The 22,307-nt window shown below is 42.8% G+C and overlaps 3 protein-coding genes across 3 annotated transcripts in view; 1 reads left to right on the top strand and 2 right to left on the bottom strand.

The window, feature by feature from the left end:
• cyth3b (cytohesin 3b) overlaps positions 1-6,630 on the bottom strand; it is a 29,918-nt gene extending 23,288 nt beyond the window's left edge. Inside the window, exon 1 of the mRNA XM_079282232.1 lies at positions 6,324-6,630. Coding sequence (XP_079138358.1) covers positions 6,324-6,342 — 19 coding nt within the window. The 5' untranslated portion in view covers positions 6,343-6,630. The remainder of the gene's footprint in view (positions 1-6,323) is intronic.
• A 7,012-nt stretch (positions 6,631-13,642) lies between these two features.
• On the bottom strand, positions 13,643-15,630 carry smim10l3 (small integral membrane protein 10 like 3). The gene is made up of 2 exons (XM_079282312.1): positions 15,310-15,630; positions 13,643-14,361 (listed from the first exon to the last, which is right to left on the bottom strand). The coding sequence occupies exons 1-2, from the start codon at positions 15,487-15,489 to the stop codon at positions 14,341-14,343; spliced, it is 201 nt and encodes a 66-aa protein (XP_079138438.1). The 5' UTR covers positions 15,490-15,630; the 3' UTR covers positions 13,643-14,340.
• Positions 15,631-17,001: 1,371 nt separating this feature from the next.
• rac1b (Rac family small GTPase 1b) lies at positions 17,002-21,937 on the top strand. Its single transcript, XM_079281919.1, has 6 exons — positions 17,002-17,315; positions 18,492-18,563; positions 18,898-19,015; positions 19,269-19,331; positions 19,970-20,129; positions 20,228-21,937. Exons 1-6 carry the CDS (start codon positions 17,281-17,283, stop codon positions 20,356-20,358), a joined length of 579 nt encoding a protein of 192 aa, XP_079138045.1. The 5' UTR covers positions 17,002-17,280; the 3' UTR covers positions 20,359-21,937.
• Positions 21,938-22,307: the final 370 nt, after the last annotated feature.

Below are 22,307 nucleotides of genomic sequence, written 5' to 3'. Positions count from 1 at the left end.
CGACACACATTTTTGTTACGCGTTAATAATCTTGCACATAGACTCAGTGCTTTTCTATTTCAGGAACCTAAATCAAGGAACATTTTAGAGCTCTGTATACATTTTTCAAACAAGGCTTTCTGGAGATTTTATTATTTCCAAACCCGTTAGCCCTTCTTATTATTCACTTAAATATCATGTTACATTGTTTTCATAATTCCCCTGTGCTTATAGCCTACGGCTAACAGGAGTAATACAGGGGGAACACTTGAAGAAACTCTGATGTGAAAGAGAAAATATCCAGAAAACGTGGTCAAGAATCTTGTACTTATAATCACTTTACAAGTGTTTTCCGTGTCACATATTTGAAGAGCGACTGTTCTCATCTGACCAAAACGTAGCAGACTGGTTTTCACCTTCCTACTAGACTCCAGGGAGCGAAACATGCTGGCAGCACATTGTTTTACCGTGTAATTACGCACATGTATGGCCTCCTGACGGCTGGCAGGCATGTATGACATCCGCAGGTCTCCTGGGAGCTTCGGAGATCTGCTGATGTTTCTAATATCAGGAGATTACTGTTAAAGCATTTGGATCACGTTCCTCTGGCGACAACAAATTATCAAGGTGTCGGGCACTTACTACATGACAGAGATTCAGCAGGAGAGAGGTCAACAAAGAGATTAAACACATGTGTGAAGGAACCTGACCTGCCCTCTGAGACACCCTCAGGCCCTCTCTCTGTGTGCGTTAGTGGTCACGACCCACTCGGAGCCACGGCAGGTTATCAATCAAGCACAGTCTTCATCTGCGAGAGCACCGACATCGACGCATCATGAGTTATGGGACCAGGAGAGAAAGTGTGTGTATGTGTGTGTTCACGGTAGCAACAAAAGCTGTCCCATCTCTGAAAACAACTTCACAATTCAAGGGTCAGGGCAAAGGACCAAAGCCTAAAAATACTGAGGATAGAGGAGAAGAAGATCCTGGTCACTCACCAGACTGTAAATCACTTGACAGTGTCAGGAATAGAAAACACACTACAGAGGATATCCCTCTTTTTTTCTGCTCTTCTTTTCCATTCAGGGCAGCTTTTCTGTCATGATTGAATCCTGTTTATATACACTGTGTGTGTGTGTGGCATGTGTGTGTGTCTTACCCTAGTAGGGAAGTGACAGTGAGCGGCCTGAGCCCCTGCCATATAATCCACTAACTGTTATCCATATCCCTCCACACTTGATCTCCTCCATTTGTTTTACGCATGGAGATCCTCTGTGTGCACACCACATACAGAGATACACACACTCACAGTCATGCATGCACTTTCATAGATATACACACACACACACGCCTCTACATGTGAAGTGGTGGAAGTAGAGAAGCATGAGGTATACACAGCTGGGCCTTGCACCACTAACCTACTTTGAGAATCTGAATGCAGCATCCGCTTCCTTATCAGCCTCTCCTTGAAATCTGTGCCACCGCTGCATGTCTTCATCTACATCTCTCTCACACACACACACACACACACACACACACACACACAGGTTGCTCAAGAGCCCCTTGTGTCACGTGGTCGTCCCGCTGTGCTCGTTGTTGCCGTTCTCTGTGACAAACGGAGCACCGCTGCCACTCGGAATAGCACGGAGCCGATGACGGGGAAAGGAGAGACTGCGACTGCAACAACCTCAGCCTTCTGTGCAGCACCAGCGGCGCAGTCACAGCTCATCCTCTCTCTCTATGAAAGAAGAATGAATTTTGCATGATGCAGCAGCATCTTTCTCCAAAAAAAAAAGAAGAAAAAAAAAAAAAGAGAGTGGGGGTAGCGGGTGGAAACATGCCCATTTTGCAAAAACAAATAAAAAATAAGTGGACTGGCAAAGACTGAGGATGTTCTGTAGTAGTTTACTGACACATTGACCCTCCAGAGTAAGTGACAGAGTGTTACAAATCCCTTCTTAAAAGCAGGGCTGGCACTGGAGTGCCAATGCCATGAGCCCCAAAAAAGCAGACAAGAGGGCTGTAAGAGGCTGGAGGCCGGCCAGATGCTCTGCACACACACACACACACACACACTCACACTTTAAAGGAAGCCATGAACTCCCACAAAGGCCCAAGTGGAGCAGGACGTTCTTTGCCTGAAATTCACTTCGGCACATGACTTGAACCTCCTGGGACTTCTCCGGACACTCTTTCTCTTTCAAAGAGGAGTGAAATGGCTCGATTTGCCTCACGTCTCCCCTTCAACGAGCCCCTTGGTGGTCTTAATGCGACAAAGACAAAATCCCAGTCCGTGACTCTGTTGAGCAGCAGACCTTCACTGCACAGCGCTGCGTGTTAAATGAAGAGGAAACTGGATACTTTCTTTAAAAAAAAAACCCTGTGTGTACTTTTTCCTTCTCTGTCCCAGACAAAAATTAATTCCTGCCATCAGCGTCACAGCCACTTATAAAAGTACTTCAAACCCTTTTTTTTTAAAGGCAGACAAAACAGAGCGGAGGTCCAAGAGGATTTGCATGCATGCCTCATGTTCACTTTAAACTTAGCTTTTATTCATGCAAGTAGATCATTGTCCAAATCCAGGACTTTGACTTCCATATGGGGTCAGTCTGACTTAATGTCCATTGAGTCCAACTTAAACCACTAAAGGAGATGTCATGGGTACATGTAATGTGCTATCTGATATCCAGGGAGGACAAACTCAACAAGGGCTCTCTGTGTGCACTGACCTTTTTGTCACACACACACACACACACACACACACACACAGACTTTAGTCTATACAGTTACGTCGAGCCACATGCAGAAGCCAGAAGTCCTTCTTTATCTCCCCATCAGCCTCTCAAAGCAGTTACTGAGCCGTGTGCGCTGGACTGCCGGTGCGTGACGGTGTGAGAGCGCACGGCAGTCAAAACATTAAAAACACACACACTCTCGAACAAATCTCCCAAACACACACACAAGTTGCATCTTGAAGAAATCGTTCCAACATTTTGAGAAATAAGTCAAGAGGTAGATGAAAAGATTTGCTCTCACTCTCGTGTCTGTACACTAAATATGAAGCTAAAGCCAGTTAGCTTAGTTTAGCACAAGGACCGGGAAACAAAATCCACCTACGGGCACACGTTACGTCTTGTTTGTTTAATCCGTACAAGAATCCAAGAGTAAAAATAACACGTTGTGGTTTCATGGAAAGTACAAACATCAACCCAATATTGGGTTATTGGCTGTTTCCCCCTCAAGTCAGGGAAATGGAGCACGCTCACATGTCTCAATAGGTGAGTATCGGCCATGTTTCCTCTTCCTGCGGTAGCCTTGTGTTTAACGAAATGCACTTGTTCTTTGCTGCCACATGAATGACCGTCCACTGTAAGTCACCAGGCTTTCTGTGTGGAGGTAACTTGAACAGGACAGGGCCTCTACTGCACCGTCCCTCTGGTGCTCCCTAACATCCTGCGGGCCCCTCAGGTCCTTCACCGTCACACAGGCTGCATACACATGCTCACTGCCTGCCCGGAGCCCAGTCGGGCTTGAAGTAAACTCCCACGGCCACAACTCTCTGTAGACGTCTACAGTAAAGGTGACCCCACGGACATTCAGTCTGGATGCCACGAAGAGGTGTGTACTATTAAAGCATGTGTTCCTACGCTATTATGAAGACTTCAGGATGCTCCTGACAGCAGCTGCAAATCCACTCCAAAGACAAAAAAAAACACAAATCCTGAACGTATACCTGCTGGTACCGTCGTGTGGCCGACAGATGTGGGCAGGTGTGCCATAACTCCAACAGACCACACGCTGACACGCCAAGATGAAATGGCCGGTGTGTAAATCGAAGTGCTGTGCAGCCGAACTGGCCCGCGTCGAACGTAAACGCTCCGATTCATACCGTGTGGACAACATCGCTCACGAAGCCTCCGATCGATGAGGTGCGCACAGCTCACAGACCAGCAGAGACCACGCTGAGGCGGAGGAAGGCGGAGACACTGCAGGTGTACATTTGAGGGGCTGTCACAGTCAAGTCATGCAGAGCCAGAATGTGTTACAGTAAGCCACACTCAGTCAGACAGGCCTCACTGTGGCAAAGCGTTGTGGGCTCTTGTCGGCCCATTGTCCATTGAGCGACTGCAGGAGGCATTGTATTGTTCCAATGTCATGCGCGTCAGATGGATTACCATGGAGACGCTTTTTCTCTAAGCCTCGTGCAGTACGGGCCGACTGATGTTTGCAGAAGAGTAACCGATAGATAAATAAATAGAAATATGACAATATACAGAGAGATAAAAGAATCAAAGATGGAAAGGAAATTGAATCCCCATCAAAAGTGTACCTGGTTTGACGGAGGGGTGAGAGTGAGTTGTTTGTGACAGAAAAGGACTTTCATTGAGAGAAACTCCTGTAACACACAAGAGAATGGCTTCAGTAGGACTGTGTAGTCCACCACCACTCTCCCTCACCGTCTTTCTCTGGCGGCGCTCCATACTTATTTGGCCATTTTCCAACTTTGCTCGGGCACACATTCATTCCCGTCTCCTGTCTCGCGCTCTCATTCCCTCCCAGACATCTCACCATCGCCGCTACTACGACGGTGTCTCGCGTTCTTTCCATCCTCGCTGCCCGTTCTCCATCTGACGCCTCGCTCTGTCCACCTCGCTCCCTCCTCACTTATGGCCTGGAAAAATGTGCGTGTCCCTTTGTGAGGAATGACGGATTTGAACTTTGTCAACCGACCTGCCACTTGCCCGTCACCTCACGCCGAGTAGGCTACATCCATGTCTGTAATCCTCACCAGCGCCAGCGCTCACATGCTTTGTGCTGCTGCTAGTTGGTGAGCCCAACTCTGCATGTGGGCTCATGCGTGGGTGTTAAGTTGTTCGAATAAAAAGCAGCAATTTTGCGGATGATGTTCCCAACTGTTCCACATAAAACTAAACACCAGAACACAATAAAGCAGGAGCTCTGCAGCCTCTCCATCCTGCAGCAACCAGGACACTATTTATTCTAGATGAGAGGGAACACATGACACACACACACACACACACGCTTATAATTCTACGTCATGATCCACCCATCTATCTTCACTGCAAACAGTGCCATAAGGGAAAAGGAGAAATTTAATTTGTCTGAGTGTCAGTGTGTCAGCGTGCCCACATGAATATATGCGAGTGTGTGTGTGTGTGTGTGTGTTTATGCTCCCGGCTGCTGTCAGCTACCCCTGGTCGGCATCACACAGCACCATATGTCTGTCTGTGGGGCCGTGCTGACGTGTGCCACCGCTGGAGACCAGGGTGGCCGCAAACAGCACAATGACAGCTTTATGCCTGCATGCCTTGTTAGTATCCTGGATGGATTGCTGACCAGTGGCCCCTGCACCAGAACCTCTGAATGAGGTGACATTCACTCATTTCTTGTTATAAAGTCAATCAGACGACCACAATTAGACACAAAATGACACAAAGAGATGCAAAACATTCACAACGAAACAAAAAAACAACCACAAAGAGACGAAAAATGACCGCAAAGATTAAATCTGGGAGGTTTGCTTAGAGACCTTTTCCATGTCTGTGTCCATTGGCCTGTTGCATCGTAATCTGTCCGTGGCTGTATTTGGAGTTACAAATAGCAGCTATTAACTGATACAAGTCCATATTAGACTAATTTATTTCTTCGCTGAATGAATAATGCAACCGTCAACGTATAGTTATATTCATCAATGACCAGGGCTGAACACATTTCTACCTCCAAAGTTTCTAAACGCGCCCCTGTGCTGAGCGGATGCGGTCTGCAGACTCCTGTTGCAGGGACACACATCTGTGCCAACTCTTTAGTCATGAGTCAATAAACTAATCTGTGTCTCGTGGCTGTGTTTGGTTGACAGTGAGAGGACCTGTTGGGCCAGAGTGACACCAGCCGACAGCTGACAAAGCCTGAGACAAACACAAGTCTGTTGGCCACAAGCAGCAACACCACACTGGTGCACTGACAGTCTTCATGCCGGGTCCATTCAAGAATGATGTTGGGTCTTTATCATCCCCGCGAAATGAGGTCAATCTTTCCTCCTTCACACATCTTGCACCTCAGGCTCTTAAAACCACCACAACACAACATGTCAGTAATCTCTGCGGGAAAATGCTGACGTGGGAAAAAGATGAGATCAATGTGGCTGCATGTGCCATGGCAAAAAAAAACAACGAACTAATCACTGAAAATATAGGTCAACGTCAGAATCCATAACGTTATGAATATTGTTAGTATAAGCAGGCTGCAGAGCCACACGTCTCCTCACTGTTAGGACTGAAACAGCTACACTTTATCGGTCTGAATTGCACTGAGTGAAATCCTACCTTGGTTGTCCTCCTCCATGTTTTGCAGCCTAGAAATCAAAGATTCCCCCCAAAAAATCGGTGACAGAAACTTCCCTTGCGCGAGAAGAGGCTCCAATAACCTACACAGCAAACACGCGCCCTAATTTCCAGGACGCTTCTTTTTTTTTGCTACACAGGTTGTCTCACTGGCAGCGTCTTTTCTTTTTTGCAAATGTTGTGGCCATTTACTGCCTCACAGTCGCGAGGCAGTCCCTCCTCCGGTGCCCGTCGGTCAGTGAGCGGCGTGCGTGTGAAGCGGCGGAGGTGTCTTTTCGCCACAGTGGTCGAGCGCGTTGCCGTCAGCCCTCCACATACGCCTTCACTCCACTAGTGTCGGGAGAGTGGCGTCAAGTTGGCCGACAACACCGCTGTACCAAAGCCGGAAGTGGTAGTAATTATGTCTTCAAAGTAAGAGTCGCACCGGGGGTTTATGAAGCAGCCTCTTTTATTTTGGAACTATAAACAGAAAGTATTTGTAATATTCTTGGTAACTAGTTGTTTAATCCCATCTCAGCTCCGCTGCACAGCCCGTGCAGCGCGTCACCATTCATCACCGATCAGCGCCCACGTGACCCCAGGCAATAATGAGATTATACCCAACAAAAATACCTACAATGTTTTTATTGATTGTATGAGATGGTTTGGTTATGCTGTCACATTTGGTTGTATCCTTCAAGAATTCATAGCAATTTAACTTTACATGTACTGGAATAGATTAGACGAAGAGCAATAATATTCAGGTAAAGTAGAGCAAATATGGGATATTCAAGGAAGCGAAAGTACCTCAAAATTGTACCAAATACAGTGACAGAATGTACTTAGTCACTTCCACCAGTATATACTATTCTAATGTATTATTTTTCGATGTGGCGATGACTTTCTTTCGAACCACACGGCACACATTTGGCAAGAATGTTTTACAATCAGTTGCCAGATTATTAGGTGCACAAATAAAGCAAATGCAGTTTAACTCAACAGTTGAACAATAAATCCTACGGTTATTATGTTGAATAGTTGTTAATTAAGAGGTGTTAAATTCAAGTGTATGGTCATTTTGGAGGATGTCGTTTTTTTGTCCACCCAAATGGATGAGGGCAAATATCTCTATCAACTGCATTCGGATGTTGATGAACACAATTCCACAAACAGAGGACTATGTATTTGCCGTAATACACAGTTTTTTCTCTGAACGTCTCATTGGTGCAAAAGCACTGTCGTCAGCAGTCCTTTCTAGAGCAAGGAGAGTATTACAAAGGCAACACATTTATAAAACAGAAAGGTCTATGTGCAACAGCTGCCTACCTATACCGAAAAGAATCTCGCAAATGAATCTTAAAGAGCTACACGGCTGCTGAAATGCAATGAAATAACATCGATGTTCTCTGTAGTAATACAAAAAGCGACCAATCCAAAATGTAAAAAAAACAGATTTCACATCTGAGGAATTATGGACGAGACTCTGACATAAGCAGGGAGAGCGATCAGGTTAAGAAACAGTGGGATGAGGCACACACACACACACACAGAAATAGAGAGAGAGAGCTTGTTTCTACAACACGTGGTTTCAATTATAGCATTCCTGCCTCCGCAGAGAAGGAGGGGGTCTCACTTCCTGTGTGCATTACTCCAATGGTCAAGCATGAACAGATGTTCGAACGTATTCATTCATTTGTTTATTCGTAGGTGTCTCTTTTGGACAAATGTTTCGCTCTCAGAACTCTGTCCTAAACAAAGTGACATTCTCCAGACATAACACAAACAGTTCCCTCCGTCTCTTATAGCCCGTGAGGTGAAGGCTATAACTTTACAATGTATGTTTGTTAAAGTAGAAGACGAAGCAAAGGATTTACCTCCCTTTTCATACTCAACTCAATTCACGTCTGAAACGTTTGTAAAACTGCATAAAATCATCACTTTCATGGGTTTCAAGATTGCTTCACCATCTTCCAAGAGAGTAATAGTAAAAGGGGACAAGCAGAAACTAAACGGCTCAAATGAGTCATGTTCTACAAATTCACATTAGCAAGATTACACAATCCACTGAGCCCCCTCAGTCCGGCACAATCCGCTCTGGTGCAGTCTGGTGCCGAATCACAAGAGCAGGAGAAATTGGAGGCCTACAGTGATCCTGAATTGACACCTGCAGATAAATGCTCCGCTCACACTTCAGGTGAAGGGTTGCTGTGAATAGCTCAGACATTTGGGTCCATGCATCCCAGACAGTGTTTTGTTTTCTTTGCCATTAAAAGTAGGTTGTGAAGTTTTAGCCATGTGTTTTAAAAGGAAACCAAATTCCTTGAGATGTGCGCCACACAAAGGAAAACAGGGGAACAGGAAGCGTTCAGTAAAAGGAAATCTGAGTGAAGCCACTCCAGTTTGTGGCCCAGAAAGTGTCTTTTCTCACTTCAGTTCCTCTAGTTTTGAGGTTTTACATACTCGGTGGTTTGATGCAAAGCAGTTATCACACAGAGCAAGCCCCGGTTTGAATGTTTTCTGTGCTACAAGTGGAAAATACAGGTCATATGCATAATTTCAACGGCTGCTTTGGGAATGTGGCTCGACAAATAGGGTGTTACTGTCCGTTTATGTCAGTGCTGGATCCGGTCAAGCAGAGCATCCTCAGCGAAGTAGTAAGTTCCATTAAAAGCAATTCGATTGTTGACTCTCTCTCTCTCTCTCTGGCACGCAGACACACTCAGTGCGCTCTACTCCACATAAATGTCATGCTAATGTGTTTATGAGTCATGAGAGAAGCCTCTCGGTGTGGCCCAGATATCCTTGGTGATGAATTTAAGACTTTAGAAATCAACAAAATTGCAGTTTTGGCTCAGTCGTTCATGTCCGGACCACAAAACGAAGGCCACAAAGTCATCACAGCAAGTCTGTAAAAGTCTGCGGCTTGAAGTCAACATGTGTGGGGTTTTCCGGGCCGTCTGTGTCTCGTGCCACTGCGGTTGATGCGTACATTCCCTCGGGGAGATGCACGTCTGGCAGATTAGGCCGACCATCATGGGAAACGTCTGTGGCTCTCCTGACCGACTTCACGTGACCTGATTGAGCAGTCGTACCGCTTGATATGTGCTCCAGTCACCACGGCGGTGCCCGGAGGGCGATCACCTCCTCCCTTTAAAAACGACCCAACCCATAATTATAAACACACAGAGAAACACAAGCAACCCACGTTTCTCAACCTTCCAACTCCCAAAAATCACTCCCATCATAACCTAATCAGCTTCCTCCTGAATCCACTGTGAAATGGATCAGTGAGGTGTAGTCTGTGTTTAAAGTTAGGGAGGAAACTGTGGTTCAGAACTTTATTGAGGATGTTATTTCGTTGGAGCATTGACGAACTGACGCAGTGAATTTCACCAGATGTGCTTTGATGAAGTCATTTTTAGTTCCCTTTTGTGCTGATTCAGTGGTGAATTTGGGAGTTCCCCGGCCATCTTCCTCTTTGCGTTTATCCCCCCAAAACAAATGGACATAGACCTTCATAAACCAGGAGACAGGAGAGGGATTCACACCTCCTTCCTGTTGTGGAAGGTGAAAGGGTTGATATTTGGGTGATGGCGGCGTGTGTGACAGAGGGTCACAGGAAGCAGAGTGCAGCAGGATTTCCTCCCGTCCTTCTCTTTGGTTTTACATCCAGCTCTGCGTCTTAACCACCGACTGATCGAAGGGCAAAGTCGGGTTGATTTTCTGCACCCAAGGACACATATGAGTAGAGTCTTTATTTGGATTCTGTCTGCTGGGCACAAAGGCAGCAGTGTATGCCCGAGAACTTGTAGGTGAAGCTGTGTGTGTGTGTGTGTGTGTGTGTCGCTACGTTCAAAGTACAATCCTCCTTGACCTGTTCTGGTTACACAACACGCTGTAAAGGTTATTCCGCCTAAGACTTTCACGACTGAAGTTTGCAAAAGGTTTTACATCTCATACACTCCATTATCACGTGCACGAACACACACAATCAACCCCAGTTACATTTGGGTGATTACCATCAGAGAGCGAAGGAGATCAGGATACAGGATAACAGCACGAAGGTGTGCAACGTGCTGGATCAAACAATAGCATTCTTTCATTTACTAAAATCCATAATGAAAATAAGTCAAATAAGATCATTATTTTGACTGATTTTTGATGCTCTGCACAATATGAAACTGCACTCCAGCACATAATACAGGAAGGCAAATGTAAAAAAGAAGAAATGATTATTATGAAAATAAGAAAAGTCACACTAACACCTCCAGTTGGATATTTGAATGCTCTTTTGCTTCTGTGACCTATTTCGTTCCCACAATATGACTGCAGCAAATACTCAAGTGTCCCTCCTCCACATTTCCCTCTCTCTGTTTGGCTTCCTCCTCTTCTCCTCCCCCACTCACTCTCACGCTTTTGATTCAGCTTGGAGCTCATCTCAGCACCTGATCGCTTCCTTTTTAAAACGCTTTGCATACGCTTCTTGTCCACGCGGTCCACAGCATTCAAATCAAAGGTCTATTTAATAAGTCAACTGCAAAGAGGACGTTGCACAAAGTAATGCCAAAACCTCAAAGTGAGGGAGAGGGGGATCAGCGTAAGTCACAGTAAAATCATCAGCGATAAAAAATCATGTGGATTATTGTTTGATTACATTTGGCATTCATAATCCATTCTCCAAGCGTGGGCAGGGTCTATTAATGTCTGTTATTCATAAACTGGCTGATGGAAATGTCATCCCAATAGAAATGCTGTTTGTTATGCGAATAAACATTTGTATTTGACACACGAGTAACTTTGCTAACATGTGGAGTTTAATTGTTTTTTACTTCTTCATTTGGGGGTGTTGTTTCAAAAATGCAGACGTGACATTAAGTGGCTCCTTGTAAAACTCTGGCCTTGTTTCCTGTTTGGTTGCGAAGCAAATGTTGATGGAAAAGAAACACTTTGTATTTAAAAACGGAGTGTAACAGAGCCATGATCTAAAGACTCAGCTATGTGGTCTGGAGCGTTTCCTTGTGATTGGTTCAACTTTACAGGGAAAATATCGAAAACAAAGCAAAACTATTATTGCCAAGACAAATAAAACAGTGGGTTTGTTGAGCAAATGAAACTGTGGAGGAAACTGTTTGCTTCAGGATTTGCTTCAGGACTAAAACTAAAGCTGCTCTTCAGGTGTCACCTGATGCAGATGATAGTCCCAGAAGCTGAATATGATATGTTTCAGTCGTTTGATTAAAAGGAATAGTTGGACATTGAGAGGATTATGCTTTCTTGCTGACAGTTAGATGAGAATACCACGCTCAAGTCTGCACGATATGTAGCTACGTTGGATATGTAGCAGTAGCTGTAGCTTAGCATAGACTGACTGGAAACAGGTGAAGACAGCTAGCCGTGTCGTAACAAAATCCACCTACAGGCACCTCTAAAGGTCGCTTATCAACACGTCACATCTTCTTTGTTTAATTCGTACAAAAACAAATTGTTCTGCAGCACATAAAACAGCCAAAGTTCGTTTTTTAGAGGCAACTTCTTCGGCTCTCATGGACAACATTAAAAACTGACACGAACCCATCTGTTCTCTGCTACAACAAACAGTGGTTTGAGCGCTAACCTGGGTAAACGTAGCACCACTTACGTTTCAAATACTGAATTACAAAATCAGAAAGACACCAACTCTTAAGATCCCACATAAACGAATTGTTTAAAGTTCATGAATGATGTGTATGGAATTAAATACACTGCATTGCAGCTTTAATTGAATCCCTGCCATTTCCTTATGCAGTGTTATCACTCTTTCACACTCACTCAAATGAAACACATGTGAGCTGCTGCAGATGCCAAAAGGCTGAAACTCTCTAATCTTTATTCCACAACCTCGTTTTTTTTCCTCTATAGGGTACAAATGGTGGTTGTGAAAAACAGAGTAAAGATAACCCGACTTATCTTTCATCTATTGATCTCCCACTCTGTTTTCTCTGCCAGTCCTCTAAGATAACCCTATTAAAATATTTTCCTCTCGCAAATCCCTGAGAAATAAATCCTCTTTTTTCCAGAAAAAGTGTGTGTGTGGGTGTGTGTTTGGGGGGGGGCTGGAAGGTTTGTCTGTCACATGGAAGAAAATACAGTTGCCTTGGCAACCCCTGATGGTTTTCCTCTGCAGCCTGGCATCAGAGTGACTGGTTCGGGCAAGTTTGCACGGGGATATGTTGCACCGAGCGAGGGTGTCAGCAGTTTAAAAAACCCTTCTTAGAAGAAGTTAAAGGGAGGCGCCAAATGGGTTCATTTATTATAAGATGGAGGTGGAAGTTGAGTTGACATTTTCCTTTCCAGAAGTAGACTTATGGATGATACATTTTGTGGAAATATGTAAGAATAAAACAGATAATAGAAATCATGACGATTAGCAGCACAGCAGTAAGTCTGCTTTCACTGATGTGCTGACAGATATGTTTTTATTACATACGTTTTATATTACAGCTTCCTTATTCTCTCCTGTATCCTCTTCAGGGATTGTTGACAGCTCGTGATGTCTGTTACGTACATGGAGGTGGATCCAGCACAGTGACAGGATGCTTCCCCCGTGTGCACAGATCTGGTACTGCAACCGTTCGTGCAACAGGATATCTGAATAAAATAAATGTCTGGCTATTTACAATATGTGTCAAGGGAGGCGACAAGAAGCCCCTTAGGTCAAGGGGCTACGTTTCGTAACATTAGGGCAGTTTTATGCGGCCGTGGCTCACTGGGTAGAGAGGGTCGTCTGGCATCCGCAAGGTCGGCGGTTCGATCCTTGGCTGCTACGTGTCCTGTGCCGAAGTGTCCCTGAGCAAAACACTGAACCCCTAACTGCTCCCAATAAGCTAGGGATGGGTTAAATGCAGAGGACAAATCTCGTACATGTGTAAATGTAGATGACAATAAACTTAAAACTTACACTTATGCCTTAAAGAGATACATTTTCTTTCAGTGTTACACTGTTAAGTTTAGGACAGATGTGATCATGATCTGTACATTTTGTTCATAAATATTCCTTTAGATGTGTTTTCTTTCAGTTTCATGCTTTGGATGTTGATGTAGATTACTGGCAATGCAAATTGACTCTCCTTGAACTATAGAGAATATCTCTGGGTTGAAAATAGGCTCTACTGTATGTATGGGATTAGAAAAAAGCAACTTTTGAATTTGAATACTTTAAAAGGCACTTTAGCAAACCTAGAAAATGAATGAATGTTTATTAGAAGGACAGAAAAGGCTGAGAATCGTGACTTCATTCATTTATTACTACCCAAATTCAGTAATCTTTACATTTTTTCACAGGAATAAAAACAAATGCAGTTAAAAAAAAGAATTAACTTTGCAGAAAGAACCACAATGAGTGAGACGACGTGAGTCGGCGCGCACAAAGAAGACATGCAGCGGCTCCCATTGACACTGCACTTTAATGACAGCTACAGCTGTAGGCCGACTGCAAACCTCCACATGTACCGCTTACACAGCTTACCCCCGAGCCACAGAGGACAAAAAAAAACATGCTTGTTTGTGTCATGCGGTGTAGATATTTACTTTTTAAATTAAAGTGAGATGTTGACCACCTAATGAACATACATGTGAAACAATGAAGAGTGGCTACAAAGTACCACTGTAACAATCCACTGTTTTCAAATCCACGCAAAAATCCTCGATATCCAGAGAGAAGAGGCAGTGTCAAAATCCACGATTCACTCGACACGATCTCCACGGACAGGACGGGCGGCTCCTGGATCTCAGGTGGCGGGTTAAGAGGGTTAACGGAGGGCAGTGATTCCCCCTCCGCCCTCACACAGCACCGCAGTCTTCACTGTCGTCCTCCCCCCTGCGAAAAGGCACTGGGCGAGGGCTGACCCTTGCATCGTCACACAGATGTAAGCGTCCTCTTCCTCCACATCGCTGTGCAGTGTCAGACAGTTTCTTTTAGAGGGCTGAAACGTGGCATTGCCCACAACTTATGGGGTCAAGTCCAAAAACAGGCGTCGAAGATTCAGTGGATTTCAATGTGGACCTGTGAAGAGATGAGCAGGCAACGCGAATGGATCAGACAGTTATCTATCCAGACATGCATGAACATGTTAAGAGGTCACTGAGCTCAAACTTGAAATCAGCTGACAGTTTATTAAGTATTGGGTTATTTTTGCAGGCACTAAAAGCAGTTGAAGCGTCAGTGTAAACAATAACAGCAAATCAAATTTCAATTGAAGTTGAAGCAACGAGATAAGAGAAAGTGACAGCTGTTAAAATATCAGTTCTCATTTGAAGAGTAAAAAATCGTCAAAGTGTCAGCTGAAGATTTGAAATGATCCCAATTGAATCGTCTTTTATTGCTTTAATGTAATTTTAGTCACAAAAACTCCATTCAAGTGTCAGTTGAATAGCTGTTAATCAATACATTTAGGTTATTTGTTGAGCAAAAGGCAATAAAACAATGCTGCTTCAAGTGTTTCACGAAGATGTTCTGCTTTAGTTTCTGTTATATGATAATAAGTTGAGACTTGTAATAAATCAGAGCTCGACTGTCGGCCTAACTAGTTGCACATATGAGCTTGTTTCAGATGTTTATCAGTATTGTTTAGAAACATGAAATTGCAGTAAGAAAATGTCAAATTAGGATTAAGGTTATTTATTAACTGGGAATGTTTAAACTCCCAATCAGTATCTGCCTAAAATAATCCAGTATCGGCCTCCTACAATCGATTAATCCTTTATAATAATATACTTAAAGCCCCTATTGCCTTCAAATTGTATCAATTCTTAATAAACCCATCAGTGATATGAATGGGGTGGACAAAATATTAGAAACACCTGCCTGAAACCTAGAAGCACCACAAACTGACCGTAACATCTCTCGAAAACAGCTTGAATAAGGATTATTATGGCAGGACTGTATTAACTGTCGTTAAGTAATACTTGCTGCCTACTAAACTGGCAATTGCGTGAGTGTTTGCAAAATTACCTGTAACCTGACATTAAACATCATCGAAGCGACCAGGTAGATATAAGGGAATCTGATTCGCAGTCGCCATGCGAGATCAAAAAATATCAACAAAGTCCTCGTCAAGCCTTTGGAAAACACTCCGTAAGTCCGACCAGCGGAGCCCGAGAACCGGAGCACTAAATAGGACAGACCCGCCATACAGACGGGGGTCTGCCCGGTCCGTTGATAAGGTAACCGTGTCAGTTAGTGAGGCCAACGGGCTGATGAGTGACAGTTCATATTTCTATCGTTGACTGAGCACCATTTTTTTTGTTGTGCCTGGTTGTGTTGGCAGAGCTGCTCCACCCCAACGGCTTCTCTATTTGTTCCCATTATGGTTAACGGGAGGACTCGTAACGGTGTGACACACACGGAAGTTGAAAGTGTATCTGGATTTATTTGCCCTGACTTCACTCTGAAGGCAGATTTTTAAAACTGTATTTTTATTGTTAGCACGGTAACTACATAAAAATGACAAACAACCAAAGCTGCTAATACCAAGGGTATACATTTTAAGGCAATAACAAAATAAATGAATGAACTAAAATAATGTTGTTTGTGTATCTGGCAATACTGTTTAACAATTATTGTATTTTTGTTGTTGTTGTTGTTGTTTTTTACATATTATAGTGTTGCCATATTCAAATAGTTCTTGGCAATAGTTTACATACGTCTAGATTCAGTCCATTTATTTTTATTGATGTGGAATTTCCTCGTTTATAAATCAAGAACTATAAATTATTGAATTAATTGTTTTGAGGCCTTATACTTTCAGCGATCAATGCTGCACGATTCCTTCACTGTCTGTTTTATGGATTACTCAATCAGTTATTTAAAGTCTGTGAAATGACAGATAATTGTCAATTTACCCATCGCAATTTCCCAGCACCCAGGGTGATGTCTTGAAATGGTTTGTTTTAAATCACCAGAGCCCAAAGTGTACAATCAATAAAACAACAGAGAAAAAACAACAAATCTTTGCACCTGAGCACCAATGAATGCTTGGGATTTTTGCATCATAAATGACAGTTAACTATTATCTTTCTGTCAGTCAACTAATCAATTAATCCTTGAAAGGGGATTTATTGATTCGTCAAGCATATTTTCGCACAACCAGTTGCTATTTTTGCCTACACCAATATGCATGGCGCCCAATTGTTGCATGAAGAAGAAGAGATGAAGAAGAGATGCATTATTTCAATTTATTGGCTATGCCATCCTCAAACATTGAATGGACATGAATTCAGTATTATAAAAGGGATTGAAATGTATCTGAAATCAAATGTATCTGCTGAGACTGTTTTAACCCAATGTTCTAAATTGTTTGTTGGGGAAAGTGCCTGAGGAGCAGAGTTCAGGGAAGAAGGCCATAGTAACAACGTCATTTCCTCAATCCGTGTCACACTTAAAATAGTCCGTCTTATTCGTGGTTATTTTTTTGAATCTTCTTTCCAAGTTCAAATTTGCTTTAAAAATACAAAACTCCCAACACTTTTTGATGATTACATTTTCTGATGGTATAAAAACCGGTGGCTCGTCAGCTGCTTGTTTTTAAGGAAGTTATAGATCGTTAAAAAACGTCCGTGGGCGTATCTTCTCATCGCACCGGATGCACCATCTGGTGTGTGGTTGCTAACTTCATTTTTTTTTTTCTCAGGGGTGGTGGCCGCCGCTGTTTTGCTTCACATAGCTTTCCAGATCTGCCCACGAAAGCATGGGAATGTTGCGAGGGATTTTCTGACGGAAAACTTGCGTGAAAGTGCTCGATAAGTTACTTTAAGTTCCCCCACGTGCCGGATCACCTCACAGGAGCTCGGCTGCTCTACCAACGACCGTTAGAGAAACGCCAGTGGGACGTTTCACCAGCGAGCAGTTCCGGACAAAGGAAAAGAGACTTGTGAGCTAACGTTAGCTCCCGGGCTAACTTAGCATTCCTCTAGCTGCGGCGCAATGCAGGCCATAAAGTGTGTCGTTGTTGGAGACGGGTAAGTTAACCTAATCCATCTGACTATTGCGATTTAACTCGAATAACCAAGTGTAACGTCAGCTAGTTAATGCTGTCACCAGACTAGCTATCGTTATATCAGTTTGCTTCCGATTTTTCTTAACAGGTAAAGTTAGCTAACAAGCTTTTAACTTTAACTACTTGTTTATTCTTCATGGGTTAACTATTATCTTACGATATAAGAGTTATCCGCCATTGTTTTTCATGTAGTGTTGTTGAAATGGCAAATTATTGCATTACATAATTGCTAGTTTGCAAGTGGTTAGCTAATCCTTGATTTAAGTTACTCTTTGGGTGAGTCAGACATTCACACATCCCTCCTAACCCGAGTTTAAGTCTCGAGAGTTTGGCAACATTTGCTCATAAATTGAGAAATGTGAAGCGTTAAACGCAAAGTTTGTGTGTTGGCGGCGCGGTTTATGTATTTCAAGTACATTTAGTAGACTTTGTCTGCAACAACTACAGGTTGGTGAATGATTAAAGAATGAGCAATGACTGACTTTCATATGTGCAACAATATATGTGAGGTAAACTCATATCTTCTTGTTCAGGGTGTGGTGGATACCACAGCAGCAGAGTCATTGATGGCCTCTGTGACTGAGTTTGATTTGGTGTTTTCGCTTTTGACGAAGGGGAAGCTGGCAGTAGGGAGGATTCAACACTTAAGTTTCACATTTCCTATAGTAGTCTTGGATACATATATTAAAAAAGTAAAAAACAAAATGTATTTTACACCAAAGCTGTTCTCCCATAGTAAGGGTTCACTGAGCAGTTTCTGTTTTTGGAGGCTTGAGTAGAGCTGAAGTGTGATATATTCAAATTGTATTGTTTTTTACAGTTTTTTTTATTGTCCTTTATGAATGTTAACTCAATAACTTTGGGTTTTGGACCACAGGTTGGACACAAAAAACCCAAACCTGAACATTAGGACGGCTGTTTTTCACTAGTTTGTGACATTTTGTTGACCAAATTGACACATTAACTGATAATGATAATAACTCCTAGTTGCAACCCTACTGCTTTCCAATTGTACAAAGTAGGAAATATATCAATTTATACCCAAATTGACTTTGCATGCTGTTTTTTTTGGGAGGGTGATACCATTAACCAAAAAAAAAAAGAAAACTGAGTAATTTCCCCTCTTCCTCTCCTCCAGAGCTGTGGGTAAGACCTGCCTGCTCATCAGCTACACCACCAATGCCTTTCCTGGAGAGTACATCCCCACCGTGTGAGTATCTGAGGCTACAGACCCTGTTTATTTATTTACTTATGCAAGACTACAAGCTGATCAACGCCAGCAGTCATCATTTGTTTTATGAAAGTGTGGTTGCTCACAGAATAGGTTACAATCACAGTTGATAATCATAATTTTAGTTCAGAGTTAAGTAATACGCGAGGAGTCATTTTCAAGTGAGATCTGAAAAACAGATTAATTAAGAACCTGTTTCCCATTTTAATGCTTATTTTCATTTCCTGTCATAATTTAAGTGATTATTAATATGTTCTCAGTTTATATTCATCCTAATGGGTTTAACTCATGCGATCACAATTCTTTCTGTCAGGTTCGACAACTATTCCGCCAATGTCATGGTGGACGGGAAGCCGGTGAACCTGGGTCTGTGGGATACAGCAGGACAAGAAGATTATGACAGACTCCGCCCACTTTCCTACCCGCAAACGGTACAAAGAAAAAAACAGTCAGACAATTCTGTGTTATAGTTTGCTTTGAAGTGTGGTGTGTTATGCCTTTGAAGTATGTTTTGACGACGGTGTCGCTCTTACATAATACTTTTGGAAAGTTTGGAATGAATAAGGAAGTAAGAGGGGAAACACCTTTTGTGCTGCATGATCACAGGAGGGGCCATCCTTACTGGTCTTCACAGGAAATGGTTGTTCTGGCCTCTGATTGTATTGTTTGCCTTTTTCTCACCAGGATGTGTTTCTCATCTGCTTCTCGCTTGTGAGTCCGGCCTCATTTGAAAACGTCCGTGCCAAGGTGAGTTGATGCAGTGTCGGTATGATAACGACTGAAGACCGTAATGGATCTGTTTTATGGCATGATAAGAGGCATCGGGGCTGATTTTGATTGGCCCACGGGTTTTCTCCATGGATGACCGATTTATTTTGACCCATAGATCATCTTATGTCTTATTTTTACAGACTCATTAAGAACATGATGGACAGAGGCACTGAGTTAATAATAAAGTGACACATAATAAGACATGTTTACTAGTTAGTTTAATCATTTTGAACAATTTACAGCGATATAAGAAACTATTGTTACACTATTTGGTTAAATGGGTTAAAAACTGGGCTTTTAGCTCCAGGAAGAAAGTTGACCACACTAAAGACCGATTGCATTCCCAGCTGAATGTTTATTGCACTGAACTATTTTCATTTCAGACTAGAACATGTAAACGCTGCCCATATTCAACAAGCACATATATTAATCTTTGTCACTTGGAGAATAACCTTGTATTGTGCAACAATCAAACGTCTCCATGAGAATCGACAGCATCTCACGCTCATAGCTGGGATAGTACTTAGTCATTTTAGAAACCGTATGTTCAAGATAACATAGACCGGTTTGTAAAGCTTTACCTTTAACTTGTCAATGCTGTGGTCTCTGTGCAGTGGTACCCTGAGGTGAGACACCATTGTCCCAACACTCCCATCATCCTGGTGGGTACCAAGCTGGATTTGAGAGACGACAAGGACACCATAGAGAAGCTGAAGGAAAAGAAGCTCTCGCCCATTACATATCCCCAAGGACTGGCGATGGCCAAAGAGATCGGTAAGGACACATATCTTCTTTACCAAGTTACCTCTGACCTTGTGATGTTGTTTTCTGAATTACTAAAAGAAAACACATTTGATGTGTGGTTTCCTCAGGTTCCGTCAAGTACCTGGAGTGCTCAGCCTTGACTCAGCGTGGCCTTAAAACTGTGTTCGACGAGGCCATCCGGGCCGTCCTCTGTCCTCCACCCGTCAAGAAGAAGGGGAAGAAGTGCTCTCTCCTCTAAGACTTCCTCCACCGGAACGATGACGGGGGAAACATGGCCGCTAGTGGTGAGGGGTGGCTAAAGGCGCAGGAGAAACACACCAGTATACACACAGAAACATTGTACTTCAGCTTCTTTCCTTCCATACATGTAGCTACAGCAGATCTACCAACTGTTTCCATGATTTGACGTAGGGTCAGATTTAGGAGAAGGGGTTTGGAAGACGATAGACCCGAGATCTTTCCCAACAACACATACTGTATAGACAACACTATGAAATTCTTGAGGCCTTCTAAAGTGGATTGGATGTTTTTTGTAAAAAAAATAAAAAACTGGACCGTGGAATGTTTTCAATTTGCTCTTCCACTGGTTGTCCACCTTTCTTTTTTTTTTTTTTTTTTTGTTTACAGTCTTGGTTGTTTGTTTTGAGTGGAAGAAAATATTGCCAAATACATCCTGCAGACGTGCTGTATTTTAACAGAAAAGCAAATCTTTGTTCTGTTGTCTCAAACCTTTTTAAAACCTTCAAATAACGGCTGGCAGTTTGCTGCAGTGTGCTGCCGTTTGCCCGGCTCCATAATCGATGGCATTTTATTCACTTTCACTGTGTCATCGCACCGTTGACAAGGAACCTGAATCTAATTATCTGTGAAGTTCTTTTTGCTTCAAATTGTTTGTGCACCGCGAATCTCTTCACCGGTTAGTTTTCAGTCCGAGCACACGATTGACGGTGACTCATCGTCGCGGGTTGAATTGACGCCTAAAGACGTACTGAAAAATTCAACCGATCTTCCGACACCAACCGTGCTATTAAACCCCGACAGATCTAAATGATCCAGTATTTTTCATGTGTTTGGCTCCAATCGGACCGGTCAAGGTCACGGTATTTTTTTTTGTTATTTTTCTTCCCACAATCCTCTTTTGCAATATTTCCCTAGAAGTGTGTCTCAACTGTGTAGCTGCCCAGAAGTGCAACGCTGAAAACTTTATTAGATATTTTGGATTAGAACTGTTTTTGGTGGCGGGGAACAAGAGCACCGTTAATGCTCTGTGGGCATTTATCAGAAACCTTTTGTGCAGCACATTTGATTCTTACTCGCATCACTACTGGCTAAGCAATGTCACTAAGAAGAGCATTTATGCCCGCTAACAACGGTAACATGGCTGCTGTCGGTGATGGTGTGGTATACAGCGTACTCATCTTTTTGTTATAATCATGTGATTTGACTGTTTTGTATCTTTCTTCACAGAAGTTACACTTCACTCACTGTATTGTTTAACTAACACTATGACTATCCTTGTTTATTACCTCTACAGTTAATGCTACCTTAATCTCCCTACAAGCCTAGCTTTTTTTTGTAATTAATGCTGACGGCATGTATGTGCAACTTAAGATTAGAATTGCAACGGTTATATTTTTTTGCCTATTTACAAAATGTATTTGAACTACTAGATCGGGGGTTAAGTACATGTTGCTCATCTGTATTGTATTCAGACATCAAGCTGTGCTTTAATTCAAGCCAATGTTGTGACTCTTTAGTCTTATGGATAAAAGCAATTGTCACTTTTTGAAAAAGCCAATAAATTCAAGTAAAATCGACTCTTCTGCCTCTTTGTTGGACAGTGCAGCCGCACATTTTCCTTGATGCAACACTTGTTATAAAGAGGCAATGTGTGATTGACGGACACTTAATATGTTTAAACAAAGTAGAGCTAATGCGGTACTGGAAAATGTTTCCATTTATTACAAAGCCCTGCGATGTAAGTAAGCCTTGCAAAAGATGGTAGAACTTTTGTATTTGATTTTACAAATGTACCTAGAAAATGGAAAGCCATGTTCATCTGGTCCTTTTTTATTTAACTCCAAGGTCATGCAAAATGATCTCCAAGTGTTTAAGATAACATTCCCTTCATTGTAAAAATGATTCACTTATATGAACAGATTGTGATCTTGCTAAATGTAAAATAAG

This window comes from Melanostigma gelatinosum (genome assembly GCF_949748355.1).
Source record: "Melanostigma gelatinosum genome assembly, chromosome: 13".
Lineage (NCBI taxonomy): Eukaryota > Metazoa > Chordata > Actinopteri > Perciformes > Zoarcidae > Melanostigma > Melanostigma gelatinosum.
This window is presented reverse-complemented; position numbering and strand designations above follow the sequence as displayed.